This window comes from Molossus molossus, unplaced genomic scaffold, assembly GCF_014108415.1.
Source record: "Molossus molossus isolate mMolMol1 unplaced genomic scaffold, mMolMol1.p scaffold_m16_p_22, whole genome shotgun sequence".
NCBI classification, from domain to species: domain Eukaryota; kingdom Metazoa; phylum Chordata; class Mammalia; order Chiroptera; family Molossidae; genus Molossus; species Molossus molossus.
The window spans coordinates 29289018-29307638 of NW_023425358.1; the positions used below are offsets into that span (position 1 = coordinate 29289018).

Below are 18621 nucleotides of genomic sequence, written 5' to 3' on the forward strand. Positions count from 1 at the left end.
TCAAGTTTCTGAGAACATCAGAATCTTTTCTCAGAGTCCAAAAGGGAAACTGAGGCCCTGAGGTGCCTTCTACTAAAGACAGCACCCCTGGAGAGCTGACCTAGATCAGCCAATGACAACAGAGATTCCAGGTCTGTCTGTGTTAGAGGGTCCGTCCCTGCAGCACTTGACATGTCTCATAGCTTTGAATCACTCTGATGGCACTTTTCAATGAAGGAATTGAAACCAATAACATTTACACTGAATCTTAGTGCAACTCTTCATTCTCATCTTAACTGTTTGCACGTGAATGGCTTCCTCAGTCCATCTTCTCCTGAGTAGGGGAGAAGGACCCTATTTATAGTTATTACTCTTGCAATGCAACCTCTTTCTATCTATGTCCCCGTCACTTTGTCACGTGGGCACCCAGCCTCTCGTTCTGGAGAAGAGCTATGGGATGAACCCACGCACCCACCCCAGATGGCATGTACCCAGGGGACTTCTCGCCACCTTTCATTCAACAAGTATTTGTGAGCATCTGTTCTGCGCCAGACACTGTCCTCAGAACTGGGAATCCACTGATGAACCTCCGCCATGGTGGAGTCAGATCATACAGTCCTTTTAGATAATGATACATTGGAAAAAGCAACATGTGCATTAAGGCCGGAACATGCAAAACCTGAAATCCAGGGAAGGGTGTTTCTAGCAGAGGCTACTGGAGGATCAAAGGCCCTGGGGCAGGAAGGAGGTTGGGATGTTCAAGAAACTGAAAGATGGCCTCTGGGCCTTGGGTATAGCCGGTAGGGGAGAAAGGCAGTGAGGTCAGACACATGGACGGGCCATCAGCGGTCTGATCACCGAGCCTCCCATCCCTGACCCCATCTGTTCATTGTACCAACTTCCTATGGGTTCTGTAACAAGTGTCACAAATTCGGTGGCTTAAAACAACACACTTATTTCTGGAGGCCTTGTGTCTGGAGGGTCTAGAAAAGAATCCGTGTCCTCGCCTTTTCCAGCTTCTAGAGCTGCATTCCCTACCTTTCTTGGCTTGTGACCTCTTCCTCCACCTTCAAAGCCAGCATCTTGCTTCTGTCATCCCGTGGTCTTCCTTGTCTGTCTTCTCTTGTAAAGACACTGATGATTGCATTTAGGGCCCGACCACACGATCCAGGATCACCGCCCCACTTTCAAAGTCCTCACTGAAACACGCCTGCAAAACCCCTTTCTCCATGTAAGGGGACAGCATGGGTCCAGGGATTAGGACCTGATAACTTTGGGGTCATTATTCAGCCTACTACACTCTTCCAATAAGCCCCCTGGAACAATGTCATGGCCGGGCCCCAGACTGACCAAGAGCTGTCCCCATCACCGTCAGTGTGACTTCTCACTGGACTCGTTTTGGTGACCTTGCTTCTAGCCCCTGCCCTCTGCACTCACCAGCTACATACTTTAGAAAAGTCCCTTGGCCTCTCTCTAAAACCAGTGTATGGACCAGGTGAGCCCTAAGATTCCTCCCAGAAAAACCAGGTTCTCCCTGGAGGTCAGTGTGGCTACACGCATCACAGGCCGAGCAGTGACCTGCCCGCCTCCTGTCAGGCCACCGCCGGAAGGGGCCTGCTCCGTCTGACTCGTCTAGAACGCCCCTCCGGGGGGAGGAACTCAAACCTCCCTTTAGGTCAGAGGTCACAAAGGGGGTCTGAAGACCACGACCAGTTGTCCCACGAGTTTTACTTGGCCTGCAGAGTTTTCTGAAAAAGTAAAATCGTGGCAAAATAGAAAAATCAAGAGAGTTCACATTAAAACTGATTTCCAGCCTTTCAAAGAAAAACATCAGAAGAGCGGTTAGCACAAAGTCCACATCCTAATGAGACAACCGGCCTTGGGAGCCGGCCAGGGGCTGCCGTGGGCCGATCCACCCAGCCTGGGCCCTGTGGACGCAGCAGTTTGAGAACCCAGCCCAGCTTTTGTGATACGAGGTGCTAGGTCATGACTATTCCTGCTCCAGGGGCCTCACCCCACTTCTCAGCTGCAGCACTGGCCGTAGAGCTCAGACTCTCAAAGGCACACTTTTCTCTTTGTGGGGACCGTTTTCTTTTCTAGCACATACTCCAGACCCAGTTTCCACAGTCCCCAGATCTTCCTGCTTTGACTCAGCCCCCAGCACTCGCATCCAGGTGGAGGCAAAAGCCACAGGCTCTCGGGGTGTGGAGGGCAGGAGGGGGCCAGAGAGAGTGCGGTGTCTGCTGAGAGACGCAGGCAGGCTTCCTGCCAGGACCAGCTGCTCCTCAGCGCCCTCCTCCTGGCCGGGGCAGAGCCGGCGGCCCCCACCTGCAGGCTGGGCCCTGCACACAGGCCCGGCCCACCTGTTCCTCGTCCTGGGTCCTCGGGGACGGTCCGTGGTCAGCACCGGGCCGACCAACAAACACTTGCACAAACTCTGTGGAGTCAGACCCAGACCCCCGCCCACCCCCACTGCGTGAGGGGTCAGAGGGTCCTCCCGGGAAGCCTCCGTTGGAAGGATCTCGCAAAGGTTCTCGGAAGATTTAGAGATGCTCGACCGACTCCTGGCTTGGGTCTGATCGCCCCGCTAGCAAAGTGGAAGGAAGATGGCCCTGGTTTAGGCCTTGCCAGAAAGCACAGAGAGCCCGCCGGGCGGGAGACAGAGGGAATGTGAGGGCTGAGAATGGGGGGGAGGGGGTCTGGGAGGCAAGCAGAGAACCCGAAATCCCTGGGCTCCGCGAACAGGCTATGACAGCTCAGAAAGAGTCTGAGTGGCAACGTTCCCGCCTCTGTTCCCCCGCCCCCAGGGGAGATGCCCCGCCCCAGGCCAGAGCCTTGTCCACCTTCATTTCCCAGTCTTCAGACGCAGTAGGACTTTCAGTGGCTCCGTCCAGTGCTGCAGCCCCCGCCACACATCCCTGTCTGAGCAGAATGACAGTTCAGCGCAATCAAACACGCAGTTTCTCACGGACAAGGGCCGCACCTCCAGGCCCCGACGGCCCTGGGTGTCCAGTGGCTGCCGTCCTGGGCAGCACAGAGGTGGACGATGGCAGAAGGCCTGCTAGCCCCCGCGGGCTTGGAAGGACCTTGACTGTCTCATACAGAAGCAGCACGTGCCTGTCTCTGTTTCTGTCTGATCAGCCCCTAAGCACGTCCATAGTGAGAGCCCCGCTGGTCGGACCGTAGAGCTAAGTGCTACAAGCTGACCTCATGGACGCACCGCAGCCACCCCGCAGGCAGGGCTCTGTGCCTAACCCTGTTTAGAGATGAGCACACCGAGAGGTGGAAAGGGTAAAGGGTCCAGACCCCCCGAGTCGCACAGCTTGTACGCAAGCCGAGCGTTGAGCCCCATTTCATCCGATCCATAGCCAGTGTTCTTAACCATCCGGCTACCCTGCCCTCCAAACCCACCAAGAGGATCATAGGCCCCCAGGGCGAGCACGTCTGTAGCAATAAGCTTATCACCCACAGACTGGGGGTTGGGAATCCACCTAAACCTAATTTTGCCCCTGGGTGAATGGAAGCTGAACAGCTTGTTCCCCGTGGTGCCGTATTAAAAATACTCCTTCCTTGCTAATCACACAGGACTCTTAAATAAGTTTGTGTTGACAAAACACTTCAAAAGCATTATTTAAACAAAACTGTTAAAGGTTTAAAAAGAATGATACAAGCGGCTCCCTCCCTATAGGTTCATACACAACAAGCCGTGTGAGCCATTTCAGAGTTGCCTAGGTAATTGTTCCCTGTGAGTTTTGTAAACTGGCCTCATTCTGAGAGCGAAGTTGGATTACTTACTCTTTAGCCTCTGGCTTAGCATGAACATCCTGACTAGTTTTTCCTGTCTCTGTTTTTTTCTTTTTTTAAACAAAGGAAGGATCTAGGCTGAATATCAGACCTAGTTTCAAATCCCAGCTCTGCTATGTGCTTACTGTGGGACCTCGGGAAACTTGCCTAACCTCTCTGGGCTCAGTGTTTGCATCTGTAACATTGGACTTCGAATATCTGTTGGGATTAAATGAAATCATGTCTGTGCAAGTACCTGGTACCTTACAGATGCTCAGACCATATCAACCCCCTCCCTTCTTTGCCGAATCCCCACTTCCGGTCGGTCATGTGATGTCATAGAATCAGGAGTGTCAGAGCTGAGAGGGATCTTGGTGACATTTAGAGGAGCCCTCTCAGCAGACACTTCCTCCATGTGTCACCACGTAGGTAAACTATTGATTTGAGTTCTGTAGTCAAGAACCATTCCCGGTGTGTTTTGGTAACGTTTTAAAGAGGGTAAAACAGGATGTTCCCTCTGACAGTTGCAGACCTCTCCAAACAGAAGAGCGGAAGTGGCTTTGACGTGGGCCACCAGGACTCCGAGAAACACGGGTGAGGGGTATGGATGGACCCAAGTGAGCAGCTGGACAGGCTGCCCAGGGCCATGGCCTCTGATTCATCCAGAATGACTGTCAGCACCAGATCAGGGATTGGGGGAAATGATGGAGCCCCCAAAGCTGGGAACGTAGAACAGGAGGCTAGACAAGAGCCAGCCTGGACGCCTGGGACCAAAACCAAGATGGGCCACACAACAAGCTGTGGTGCCCAAGGCTGGGGAACAGACAGATACCAAAGTCCGGGCACAGGGGCGGGAGGGTTGAAAAGCAGGCTGTCGGGAAGCAGGAGGGCAGCACTCAGAGGAAGGACAGGTCTGGATCTTAACGCAAAGTCAGCCCATCCCAGCCCCCAGCCCAGCCCCCAGCCCAGCCCGCAGCCCAGCCCCCAGCCCAGCCCCCAGCCCAGCCCGCAGCCCAGCCCCCAGCCCAGCCCCCAGCCCAGCCCGCAGCCCAGCCCCCAGCCCAGCCCCCAGCCCAGCCGTGCTTTCTCTGCGTCCCAGAGGAGGTCAGCCTGTGGAACCCAGCCGAGGTGGGCTCCTCCTGAACCTTCGAGCTCAAAGCCTGGGAGTGGGGAAGGCTTCCTGGTTAAGAAGTCGCACTCTAGGGTCAGGAACGAGCCTGGGTTTGAATCCTGACTCCACCATCACTAGCTGTGTTACAGGCTAGTGATTTAAACTCTCCGAGACTCAGACAGGTGATGGTGGCGGTGGCGGTGGTGGTGATAGTGGTGGTGGGGGTGGTGATAGTGATAATGATGATGACAAATGATGATGATAATGACAGCCTTCATTTCAGATGGATGTAAAGAGTAGGCTGGGATGCTGTGACCTTGAGCAACTTAGCTTGTGTCTCACTTCTGCTGTCTGTACAATGGTGATTAATATTCACATCTCATAGAGTGGTCACAAAGATTAAATTAACCAAAACATATATGAAGTACTCAATAAACACTAGCCATCGTTATTAACAGGATCATTATTTTGGTTGCTGTGTTCTCCTTATTTTCAGAATTCTTCCTATTTATCCTGGGCTGGTATCATTAGTCTTGTTATCGACGCCTCAGCATTGGAACGACTTCCCCCCCGGCCCATAGGACTTGTTTCCTACCCTGTCGCTCCTGCCTCCTGCTTAATTGTGCAAGACAGCTGTGTAAGACACAATTAAGTCTGATGAGCGTTCTTTGTCCAGGGATTCTGCCTGGGAGGGGGTGAAGAGAGCAAAACCCATGTCATGGCCATTCTAAATGATGCTCACAGAGAGGGGTGTGTGCCAGTCACCGGTGCCAACTTGGATGAGTTCACTCTTGTGTGACAACGGGACTGCCTCCCACCTGTCGCTGGCAGTCCCGCGAAGCGGCAGGCGGGGCACCCAGTGCTCTCTGGCTCCACGCAGGGTCAAGTGAGTGAACCGCGGATGTTCTGGACTGACTCAGGAATTCCAGACCAGGGCAACCAGCTGCTCTCTCCTAACGTCAAGCTTCCTCACCTGCCTTGCCTTTCAGAGATTTGGACAGCAAGTCACACAAACCTCTGCCCCTGGGCGTGGAGAATGACCGAGTCTTCAATGAGCTGTGGGGCGAGGGCAACATGCCTGTGGTCCTCAACAACCCGTATTCGGAGAAGGAGCAGGTAAGCGGGTGGTGCCAGCTGGGAGAGTTGGGGCTGCAGCCAGGAGCACCCATCCTGGGGTACAGATTTTGGCTTTGGTGTGTTTTCTTTTCTTTGTGAGCTTGCCATTTAGACATTTTTAATTCTGTTTCGACATTAAAGGCAGTCACATGGTTCTGACTTGAAAAGGTATAAAATATACATGGTGAAAAGTTTGTCTTGCTCCCCCAAACACAGCCATGTGGTTTCTCTCTCTACAGGCATGCAACAGTCATGGTTTCTGCACACATTATTTTCACGTGTTTACACAAATGAGCCTACATTATACATATTGTTTTGTACCTTGCCTTTTCACTTATCAGCATATCTTGGAGAGTAGTCCTAATAGTAGATAAAGGGAATCTTCATTCTTTTTCATAGCTGCATAGTTTTCCATTGCATGGCTCTGCCATGTTCCCTCAGCCAGTCCTCTGAAATGGATACTTTTAGGTCATTGCCAATGTTTTATTATGACATTACTGTAAAGCATGACATTGCAAAAATCTCTCATTTGGCACATGGGCAGGCTTTTCAATAGAATACATTTCTAGAAGGGGAATTGTTGGGTCAAAGGTCATAATCACTTGTATTTGGGCAGACATTGAGAACTTGCTCATAAAGATTGTGCCAATCCTGCCGGCTAAGTTAGAGTGATTGTTTCCCCGCAGTCTTGCCAGCTCCATGTGTTATCAGACTTTTCAGTCTTTTGCCAATTTACCAAGATGTAATTTGGCAGCTGAGCAGATGTGGTTCCTGAGAGTGGTTGGATTTGGCAAGAGAACAGCAGCCCCTTTCTGCCGCCCAGGCAGCTCGTGGGCCGGGCCAAGCAGCCTAGTGGGCCTGTGAGTCCCAGCCCAACCCTGCACGGCAGCGAAGGGCAGGTGGGCTGGTCCAGGTCACTCAGCAGGCCGTTCTCCCTCCACCACCTGCCCCAGGCCCCGGATGGCACAGGCCCGATTGCCAGGCTCTTTCTTCTAGGCAGGATCTGTGGCACTTTTGCCACCAGCTCATCTAAGCAATGACTCATAGTCTCTCGACATAGCTTCCCAGGGAGGATGGGACACTGCAGAGCCTCCGTGAGGACTGCTCTCCTCAGCTGCTGCTGCTGGCCAGGAAGATGAGCACATGAGGCATCTGCAGTAGGTCAGACCCGTGCTCCCCCTGGCCAGTCACCCTACCTCTTGCAGTGACTTCTGGGAATGTCGGAGGACAAACATAATTGTAGGTTCTTGTGCTGCCTCAAAAATCAAGGTCATGCCCTGGCCAGGTAAGGCAGGCAGCTCAGTTGGATGGAGCGTTGTCCCTATATGCGAAGGTTGCGGGTTTGATCCCCGGTGGGCACACACAAGAAGCAACCGATGAATGCATACAAAGGGGGAAAAATCAAGGTCACATTGTGTGCCTGAGGGGACTAGTATCCATTCATGATTAAGTGAACAAATATAGTTAAAATATTCTTTATACTTTCTTTCTTAATTGAAAATAAAGAGGTGTTGCCATAATGAAAACTCTCCCAAGACAAAGGACAGAAAGAGGCAGCCTCAGGCCGGATTCGGGCTATAGACATGATTTGTTAGAGTGACACTGTTTATCCTAAGAGACAGTTTCTATCTGAACTTTGAATTTATTGCCAATATTTCAAAATTTTATATAAATATCATATTTACAACTTCTCTTAAAAATGTGGACAGTCTGACCACATTGAGCCTATATTCTTATGGGGCAATAATCTCCTGGACTGAGTAGCAGCTGCGCCCCACCCCCACCCCCCAGACAGGGCATGGGCTCTCTGGTTTGCCACAATCCCCACCACTCTCTATTGTGCCCCTCTCGTTAAGTCAAGATGAAGTTAAATCTTTTTGTATCCCTGCCTTTATTATAAGTGGCAAGGTGAGCTCTACCAAGAGGTTTATATGTTTCAGGAAAGATGAGAATGATTTCATGTTGTATGAAAATGAAGACTATTCTCATGTATTTTAATACGCAACCATGTGTTCTGTCTTGAAATCGCTCAGCCTGCTTCGCTAATTTACCTTCCCTACCTGCCCCCTTTAGGTATCAGAGTTTGTAACTGCAGGTCTGCAGTAAGCCTTGAGATCTGGGGTACAGGGAAGAAGCAGAGGAGGCCTTGGCCCCACCAGAAGGACCCTTGACCCTTACAATCCTGCTGAAATATGAGCAGCAGGACCGCGGCCATTTCCTGCCGTGCCATCTCCTTGGCCAGACTGCCGTAGCTTGTAAAACACAGTCCTGAACTCCAAGCCTGAGGAACAGGCCTCAGTACTGCAGGGCAGGCATGATGAACAGGACCACTGCCGCCTTCGCAGGGTATCACGGTGAAATGATGGGTGTCTTAGTCTGTTCAGGCTGCTCTAACAGAATACCATAGACGGGGTGGCTTACAAACAACAGAAGTTTATTTCCCACCATCCCGGAAGCCGAGGGGTCCAAGGTCAAGGCCCCAGCGGATTCGGTGTCTGGTGAGAGCCCACTTGCTGGTCCACAGACACAGTCTCCTTGCCGTGTGCTCACACAGCGGAAGGGGCAAGGCGGCTCTCTGGAGTTTCTTTCATAAGGACACTAACCCCATTCATGAGGGCTTCACCCTTATGACCTCATCAGCTTCCAAAGTCCCCGCCTCTTAATACCATCACACGAGAGACACGGACATCCAAACCAGAGCAGTCAGGAAGAGGTGGCGAGAACTTGCCTCAGGGCCTCCTCTACAATGACAGGTCCAAGTCCATGTCCAAGGAGAAAGGGTTCTGGAAAAAGGGGGAAAGACGGAGTCTTCCTGAGGTTAAGACAGCCAAGTGGCTTTCAACTCGGGAGCTCCTGGAAGCACATACATAGACCAACGGTGCTGGATTTCCATTCCTTCCTTGGTCCTCGTCCAATCCTCAGCGTAGCCCACAGGCCAAAGCAGGTTCGAATCCACTGGCCTGTGAGATCATCATCTCTATTGTCTGAGACTCAGTTTTCCAAATGCCTCCCAGAAACAGAGCTGACAGGAGCAGAGAGCCAAGTGCTCAGTTATATTCGGGTCCCGGAGCTAAGGAAGCAACCCCATCCCTCCTGCGAGACATCTCCATAGCCACGGAGCTCAGGAATGTCTCCCAGCCTGAGCAAATGAGTGAAAAGTGTTCATTTTTCTGACCTGGAAGACCAGCTCCTAGGCTTAGCCTCCCCTCTGCCTGCTCAGAGCCGCTATACCTGGACTTCCTGGCATGGACTTCCTTCTTCCCACTTGTAACCCACATTTGCTGCTTGTCTAAGCATCCACTGGGGGAGGGGGTTAGCATCGTTAATAATCCAAAGAGAGATCCAGCCACTACCTGCTTTCCTGAGTCAGGTAGACCGGAGAGGTTGGACCAGTAGCTGGTCTGCATTTTCCCCAAGGACTGGCAAAAGTCAACAGAGAGCAAGTGAAGCAGGGTGGATGCAGGCTAGACATGAGAAAGAACTTCCTGACACTGAAGACTGTCAGCTCTTTGAAGGAATAGTGAGGTCCGTCCCATTCTCCTTCATGCTCTCATTTGTCCAAATTCAAGGAAAATCTCCAGAAAGCTGAATCTTTCATCTTTATCTAGTAATCACTTCTCTTGCTAATAGGCTGGGTCAGCAATGGGTGGGGCTGATGAGACTCAAGTCCCTGGTCACTACAACACAAAATATGAATGACTGTGATGGTCATCTTTAACATCCCCTTGCAAATTCTATCTGGCCTGGGCTGATCGAATGAATCTGTTTGATTCCATCACTGTTCCCCCAATACCTGCCATGCGCATAGTTCAGACACCGTCCTCCCTGTCCCTGAGAACTTCACGGGTGAATGTGGGGATTCAGACATGGATACAGTGTAATTCACCCTAAAATAGGGACACAAAAGGCTGTGGGGACTGAGCAGGTACCTGGAAAGACTGACGTAGGGACGTGGCATTTGGCCGGGAAGTTCACATAGGGTTTTCCTGGAAGAAAGTGAGAAAAGACATTACAGTACAAAGGAACAGCTGTGGCTTCTATAGTGCACTTTTTGTCTTGCTAAGAATCATTATTCAATCTCTGAGGTTGTCTTGGGTGTTAATACCATCTGAGCTACGTATTGAATTTTGACACCCTTAAGTGTCACCCTGGCTAAATGACGTGAGAAACTGCTGTTGGTCTATTCTCCCCGCACAGCCTTAGGTTTGAAGCAAAGCCCCTCGCCTTTCCTTCTTACGAAGTGCCTGCCTGATTTGCTTTCCTGAGGGGGAAAGGGTGGACCCATGCCCTGCTCGAGGACGGAATGTCTATTTTCAGATACTAATTAAGCGTCAGTCCAGTCCTTAGTGGGTGCAAAGGGGGTCTCGAGACTGAGGGGACAGACATTTCCATTCGGTGGTCTTCCCGTGTATTCAGTCCGCGGCCCCTCGGCAGCCTCGTGCTGACAAAGGCCATCAGGCAGGCAGACGGAGGACCTCTGCTGAGACCCCCTCCCCACCTTCACCACCTCCTCAGGAGGGAGCCTGGGGACGCAGGCCTGCTGGCTGCTTTCCAAATGTCAGGATCTGTTGAGAAGCTGTTCTCAGCTTCCCGGTAACTGTCAGCATGACCCTGCTTTCTGGAGAGCTCTCAGCTATGAGGCGATTGGGGGTGCTTGCGGGTCCCCAGTCTTCAGAGGACCAGACACCTCCAGGGCCCCTCTCTGCATGAGCACACCCCCCAGCTGGCTAGGAGTGCTGGCTTCTCTGGAAGCCAAAAAGGGGACAGCCAAACCCAGCGAGATGGTGTCCGGACGACGGCGGACCAGAGGGCCACTGCTCTCCGTGACAACCCCGCGTGCCGAGGGGAGCCCTCTAAGTCAGCCTGCCCCACTGCACGTTAGCAATGTCAGGATAAAAATAACAGCACTGACGACGCCACCTTGCAGGGGGTGGCCGTTCTGCCCCTCCTACTCGCTCACCCACAGCCCCGGGCCAAGCACTCGGCGTGGGGTCAGCCCAGGTTCAGCCTCCTCCCACTGGTGGTTCGTGGTCAGACAATGAGTGTCTCCTGGCAGGGCCTAACGGGCTCATCGAGCTGTGGGCGGACGAGATGAGAGACTGTGCGGTGATGCCATCGCCTATAAGAATAACAGCTAATGTTTCTCCAGCACTTGAAGTCTGCAGTCTCATTTTATCCCCAGCCCGACCCAAAGAGGTACTGTTATTGTCCCTCTTGACAGATGAGTACACTGAGGCACAGAGAGGATGTTCCGTAGCTTGACAGAGGTCATATGACTAGTAACTGGGGGGGGAGAGACTTGAACCCAGGCCTTGGCGCCCAGCCACAAGTCCCCTCTCAGCTCTATAGAGCCTGGCACAGAATAAGTGTTCCAAAAAGGTTATTACTGATGTTCTTGTTGTTATTTGGCTAATTATTATACTACTAATTATTATACTACTACACCTCTGTCCCGTTACAGCCACATTGTCACCCTTGCCGATCACTCAAATCGATGTAGGTGATGTTATCTATGCCTCCTGGGGCCAGGCTCTGGGAATACACAGAGGGGAGACACTAAGGCCTGGAGTGGAAGAGCGGGAACGTTGAGGCCCTGGATTCTGTGCCCAGCCCAGCTGCCTGTTAGTTGTTAATTTGGACATAGTCACCTCACCTCTCGGAGCCTCTGTTTCCACATCTGAAAAATGGGCTTCCATGAGGATTCAGTGTGCGATGGCCTAACCCAGGTTGGGCCCAAAATAGGCATTTACTACATTTCACTCGAACTGAAATTGAACATGATCACTGCCCTTGAGGAGTTCCCAGCCAAGGTGTCATCTGTTCATCAGATGTCCGCCTCAACCTCCAGGAACTTACACTTCGAAGACAAGCTGCAGCCGTAGGCACACACAGCAGTTCCCACACCATGATGGTGGGGTTTGTGGAATCATTGCCCAGACGTTCCCCCTCCTGGCTGGCTTTAGCAGACTCCTCTGGCCCCGATCAGGTTGACATCTCCGGGTGCCCGTTAATAACTCCCTTCCCTAAGCCTCTTAGAAGCACTTGAGAAACTTCCTGTGTTTCGAGATTAAGTCCTCTCCATAGGAGGGGGCCCCAAATCCCTAGCTGTAAGTGGCTGTTTGGCTATTAAACTCACTTTTGCCCCCAACTCGATCAGACCAGCTGTCCCTTATCTTGGTCTGGCTATGACTAAAGCTAGACACCCAGGTTGGATTTTCCCCCAAAGCATCTTTTCTCAGGTTATCCAGTGTTCCCCGGTGCCCTCAAACACGGGACAATACAATGCTTTCCAGGAATTTATACTGAACAGAGATCCCCCAGGCCCTGGGGGGAGCAGAATGCATACTTTGCTGATATTCCGCTTCCCCTCACCCGTCTTCACCTGCTCAGTGACCCCCAGAGTCTTTGTAGGTCACGGAGCCAGCCTTCCCTAGGAGGTCAGAGTCAGGATGGAGCCAGGAAGTGGGGCCTGGATTGTCGGGTGTTTGGGTTCAGCCCTGCTGTAATTTCCACTTATTGTAAGAGTGAGTCTATTCAATGCAAGCTGACTCAACTGTTGTCCGAGCGGGACAATGACTTTCTGGTCTAGAAATCATTGACACCACTCTGCATATTCATTCACTGCCGGAAACCATATTCGAGTTCTTTACCCAGACAGGCCACGTTGGGGCAAAGTCATTTTTGCTTCCTCTCTTTGCAAATTATTATCAGTGGCCCAAACCCAGAGATTCTCAGAGGTCAGTAGAGACCCAACCCGCATCCATTTTCTGAGGGTCCCAGGTTATTTTAAAAGGTAAAAAGGCCAAAACATAATCACAAAGCTTGTGCACTTGAACGATTTACATTTAGCAATTTAATGCTTTTAATAAACACACACACAATCCAATGTAATATAATGGAGGTAGGCCATAGTATAATTACAAGATTTATTTTAAAATTAATTCATAGTGCACATATACATTCCGGTCTGGTAATGGGACCAAGTTTAAAGTGGTCTAATATCTGGTTATCTTGTAGCAGCATCGCAGTGCTAAGCAGAAACCCATTTGGAGAAAGTATCAACAATCTAACTTAAAGACCCCTCATCTCTGGAGGCCCTCGTCCATGGACCCAATAATGTGTGAGGGGTCTGACTCCCAAGCACCCTCTCCTTCATCCCACTCCAGACTGTAGAACATGGACCGTAAAATCAGGGTGGGCGGGGAGAAAAATAAGCGATTTCAAGCTTCCATGGAGTTGTTATAAAGAATGAGTCACTTTAGAAATAATGCTTTAAATAAAGCAAAGGAAATTATACTCCGAGGCATTAAACACAGTTGGTTAGGTTTTTTAAGTAGCGATTTTTTAATTGCACTGATGGGTGCGTACCTGCTGGTTTACAGCTCTGTGGTCGCAGACCCCGAGCTGCCGCAGCTCGTAACTGGGTTATGTTTGCTGCCCCGAGGAGATGGTGCCCCCGGGTGGGAGCTGGCTGCCGGGAGCTGCAGCTAAGGGCCCGGTGTGTGGCATCTGGCCCCCGGTGTGGATGGCCTGCTGCCCGGCGCAGCCCAGTGTGCCGCTCTCGTTGGAGCAGAAGCCACGCGGGCAGGTCACTGCAGCTCTATAACGGAGGAGCTGTCGCTGCTGTCAACAGAAAAGGAAAAAGAAGCCTTAGCTCCTGGATTCATTTTGGGCCTTAGCTCCTGGATTCATTTCCCAGGACTGTCGTAACAAAGCACCACAAACTGGGGGGCTTAAACAACTGAAATCGAGGGTCTCCCCGTTGTGCGAGCCAGAGGTCCGAATTCAAGGCGAGGGCCGGGCCGGTTCCTTCTGAGGACTGTGAGGGGAGGATCTGCCCCAGGCCGCTCTCCACGGCTGGTCGATGGCCGTCTTCCTGTTCACCTGGTGTTCTCCCCATGTGCATATCTGGCTCCAAATTTCCCCTTTTTATCAGACATCAGCCATACTGGGTGAGGACCAACCTGATGACCTTGTTTTAATAGAATCACCTCTAACAACTGCAAATGAGGTCATATTACGAGGTCCTGGGGGTCAGGGCGTCAACATATGAATGTGGGAGGGACACGGTTCAACCCAGAACAGTTTCTAAGATACTCTGTGTCGCACAGGGACCCCCCTTCCTGCTGTCAAGCTCCTGCCCGTTTCACTGTGAGGCCCCGGATGGAGACAGCCCATAACTGGGGAAGGGTAGTGCTGGGCTGTTTCTAGGTCTTCTGGATTCTCATGTCTGGTGTCTGTCTTTCTGCCTCCCCCTTCTCCTTGTGCCTGCTCCTCACCCCCCGACTTCGGCTCCAAGACTTACCACGTGCCCGCCCACTCAGACTGGAAGCTGGGGGGCAGTGGTGACTTCCTTTCCCTCCCACTCTTCCGGCACCCCAGTCTCTAGCACCTCCCTTCCTGCCCTGCAATCCTTGCAGTCACGTGTTTATCGGAACTCAGCATTGATAAGGTCACCCCCTCAGTCAGGCAGCTTTGGGGATTCTCCATTCTCTACGCAATCAAGACCCAAGTCTCTGGCTTAGCCTTTAAGGGACGCCACAGTTTTGAGATGCATTTAGGTCTTGCATTAGTCAGTTCGAGCTGCTGTAACAGTGCCACGGACCGGGAGGCTTCAGCAGCGTTACTCCTATCAGTTCTGGAGGCTGGGTGGCCAAGGCCAAGGCGCCAGCATGGTCACTGGGGTGAGGACTCTCTTTCTGGCTTGCACAAGGTCACCTTTGCTCTGTCCTTACGTAGCCTTTCTGTGTGTGTGTGTGTGTGTGTGGAGAGAGAGAGAGAGAGAGAGAGAGAAGGAGATGTCTCTTCCTCTTCTTTTATTTTATTTTTTTATCCTCACCCGAGGATATTTTTCCATTTTTTGTTCAGATAGAGTGGGAGGGAGAGAGAGGAAGGGAGAGAGAGAGAGAGAGAAACATCGACGTGAAGGGACACATCGAGTGGCTGCCACCCGCACGACCAACCAGGGCCGGGGACAAACTGCAACCGGAGTACATGCCCTTAGCGGGAACCGAACCCGGGTCTCTCTGTACCGCAGGCCGACGCTCCAACCACTGAGCCAAACCGGCCAGGGCTCTTCCTCTTCTTTTAAAGCAGCGGTTCTCAACCTTCCTAGTGCCGCCACCCTTTATTTATTTATTTTTTTGGTACATGGCCTTAGCGGGAACCGAACCCGGGACTCTCTAGTCCGCAGGCTATCACTCCAACCACTGAGCCAAACCAGCCAGGGCGCCGCCACGCTTTAATACAGGTCCTCATGTTGTGGTGACCCCTGACCATAAAATTATTTTTGTTGCTACTTCATAACTATAATTTTCTACTGTTATGTCTTAGGCGACCCCTGTGAAAGGCTCGTTCGACCCCCAAAGGGGTTGCGACCCACAGATTGAGAACCGCTATTTTAAAGGCATCAATCCTATCAGATTAGGGTCTCACCTTTATGACCTCATTTTACCTTAATTACCTCCTAAAGACCCTGTCTCCAACTATAGTCACATCATGGGTGATGACTTCAATGTATGAATTCGAGGGGGTCACAATTCAGTCCATAGCTAACCTCAAACATTTGTTGAACATGTACCCCATGCTGGGCGCTGGTCTAGGGGCTGGGGCTAGAGCAAAGTGAACAGTGAGTAGGCAGAAAACTTTATCTATAGATACAGAGATAAATCTATGATACATATATTTACATGCACATGCAAACACACACACACACTTACAGTCATTACAAGCAGGGATAAGTGCTCTGAAGGAAAATGAGACATAGTAAGGGTGGTGAAGGAGCACAGAGTAACAGAGTAACAGAGGGGAGGCGTGTTTTAACAAATGATCAGGAAAAATCTCTAAGGTGGTGGCGTTTAAGCAGATGGAAACAGTAAACTCGCTTTGAGTCCAACCAGTGGAATTCAGTGCATTTACTCAGGAGTCGGCCAACTTGTCCTATAATGAACAAGATAGAAAATATTTTTGGCTTCAGGGCCCTATTGTCTTGGTCTCCATCACAGCTACTTGCCCTATCATTGCATTGCAAAAGCAGCCACAGATAGTACAGAAATGAGCGAGTGTAGCTGTGTGCCAATAAAACTTTATTGATGGACGCTGAAATCTAAACATCGTGCAACTTATTTGTATCATGAAGATTATTCTTTTGATTTTTTTTTTTTTTTGGAAAAATCATTCTTAGCTTATGGGCTGTACCAACACGGGGAGCAGACCAGATTTGGCTCGTGGGCCTCAGTGTGCAGACCCTGACTTTAGAACATGCAGCCGTAAGGTTTCTCCCGGTCTGGATGAGAGCCAGGACCGTTGTAGGGCCTAGAACACAAGTTCCTGGCACATAGTGGGTGTTCCGTATGTATTTGTTAAAGGAGTGAGGGAAGGGGAGAAGGACTCAGTGTCAGAAATCCTACAAGCACGAACTCCTGGCTTGGAGCCCCAGGCTCACACTGACTGCCTCGCTGTCTCCTCTTGGGCTGGAAGACCATTTCCTTTCATATCTTCAGGGCCTCTGTAAGGAGGTGTTGACACAGCCTTTGAAATGCCCACGGACTCAGAGCTTGCCTTGCAAACCTGGGAGCAGGCAGCCCTCCCACAGAACCCACTGGATCAAACCAGTGCCTCCCGTCACCTGAAAGGCTTCCGTGTCCATCCCAGACACTGAGCTGGAACTGGACGTGCAGAATCGCAGCCCAAAGCCCACTTGTGCGCTGTCCCCAGCATAATGAGTCACAGGTGCCACTAATCTGCATTTTTAACCCACACTTTGGTCCCCACTCAGAAAAGTCATTAGCATCCCCCATGCGGGGCCCCTAACTGCTATATTAATCTCCCATTTGTCCCCTCTTGAGTCATCTAATATTACTGCTGGCTAATTAAAACATCAAAGTCTCAAGTACAACAGCCCTGCCAGAGGCCTCCTAATGCTGGGTTTCATGTGTGCAGTCAGCGCAGCCCGGGTGGAGAGTGGCATGCCTGGCGCTTGGGCCCCCAATTACTTGGCTCGTAATGACCACCCCTGGCACATCTGGAACCTCAGCAGATGGCCTCTGTTATTAGGCCTGTTAGCTCTGCCCCCTGCCGGTGGAGGCTGCCGGCTACCCGCCCACTGGCCACACCCCACACCTCTTCCTCCTGCCTCACTGTGCTCCCCCCCCTCCGCCCTCCCACCTTCCCCACAGGTCCTGGGCTCAGCCCCCACGCCAGCACCGCCTCTGTCACCCCTGGGATTACAGCCGCTCTGCAGCCTCCGGGGCATCGACGTGCATGGTCCAGACAGTTTCCAAACTGGCTGCAGGACGCCCGTGTTTAGGGAGGGTGTCCGAGCGCCTCCCACACGGGCAAGGGAGGATGTTCTTTCTCGTGGGCACAGGTTGTCAGCACCATCAGAGGATTTGTCGGGACGAAGGCCTGCCCAGGGGTGACTTCCATCACCCAGCTGTGTGCTGGGAGAGAGCCTGGAGACAGCACAGAAGAAGAGCTCAGGATGTCTTTCCAGGCCTTCGGGGGAAGCGGGGTGTTCATGTGCAGCTTCACGCGGGGGCACAAGTGAAATAACTTAAAGTTTGGCAGGATAGAAAGTGCCGAAGGGGCCCTGGCCGGTTAGGCTCAGTGGCTAGAGCGTCAGCCTGCAGACCAGAGAGTTACGGGTTTGATTCCGGTCAGGGTCATGCACCTCAGTTGCAGTTTGGTCCCCAGCCCTGGTCTGGGTCATGCAGGAGGCAACCAGTCGATGTCTCTCCCCCCATCCTCCTCCTCCTCCCACTCTATCCCAAGATAAATGGAAAATATCCTCGGGTGAGGATGGAAAAAAGAAAATGCCAAAGCTGGTTCCTTGGTGGGAACCAAGGGAGAAGCTCATCCAAGTCCCTCTGCTCCCTGGTCTACAGTGGTGTCGTTACAGCGACAGTAATAGTAATACAACTAAATAATAATACCAGTTGTAAAAAGTACTGGCTAACATTTCCGAGGTGACTGCTGCCATCCGAGTGAGAGACAATGGTGGCTTGGACGGAGGAGAGGAGGGATTCTAGAGCTATTTAGAAAGCTGCAGGGGAGGGAGTGGGGGTGGAGTAGGTATGGGAGATAGAGTGGGTGGTGTCCGGGACGGCTCCCACCTGTGGCTTGCAGGTGGATGGATGGCGGTGCCCAGCGCTGAGATGGGAACCACTGGGGATGACCGGATCTGGCCAGCGCAGGGAGGAATGGGAGAGCATGAGTCACAGCACCTTCCGTTTGTTCCCTGCACTCTTCCGCAGCTATCTAATAGTGGTGTGCTGTTCACCTGCCTCTGTTTCTCGTGGTAATGCTTAGGCACAGAGCTGGCCACTGGCTGGAGAGGTGGCTATGATAGGCCTCTCGCCTCAGGACCTTTGCACAAGCTGTTCTCGCTGCCTGCAAGGACCCAGCTCCTCCCCCTTCTTTGGTTAACACCTCCTTGTCCTGCAGGCCTTGACTTAGAAGTCAGATGCTCCTGGTCAGGTGCCTCTTCTGTTTGCTTTCACAGTCCCCTACATACTGTCAGTGTCCCATGTCAGTGTACCCATTGCTCTCAATTATAGCAGCTCATTCAGTTGTGATTCCCCCTCCCATCGAACTTCATGAGGGCAGAGATCACATCTGTCTAGTTTGTCACA

At 51.8% G+C, this 18621-nt stretch overlaps 1 protein-coding gene across 2 annotated transcripts in view; it reads left to right on the plus strand.

The window, feature by feature from the left end:
* Positions 1 to 18621, plus strand: part of NOS1 (nitric oxide synthase 1) — a 99458-nt gene that overhangs the window by 30999 nt on the left and 49838 nt on the right. For both annotated transcript variants that reach the window (XM_036276382.1, XM_036276381.1), the window contains exon 3: positions 5863 to 5989. In XM_036276382.1, coding sequence (XP_036132275.1) covers positions 5863 to 5989 — 127 coding nt within the window. The remainder of the gene's footprint in view (positions 1 to 5862; positions 5990 to 18621) is intronic.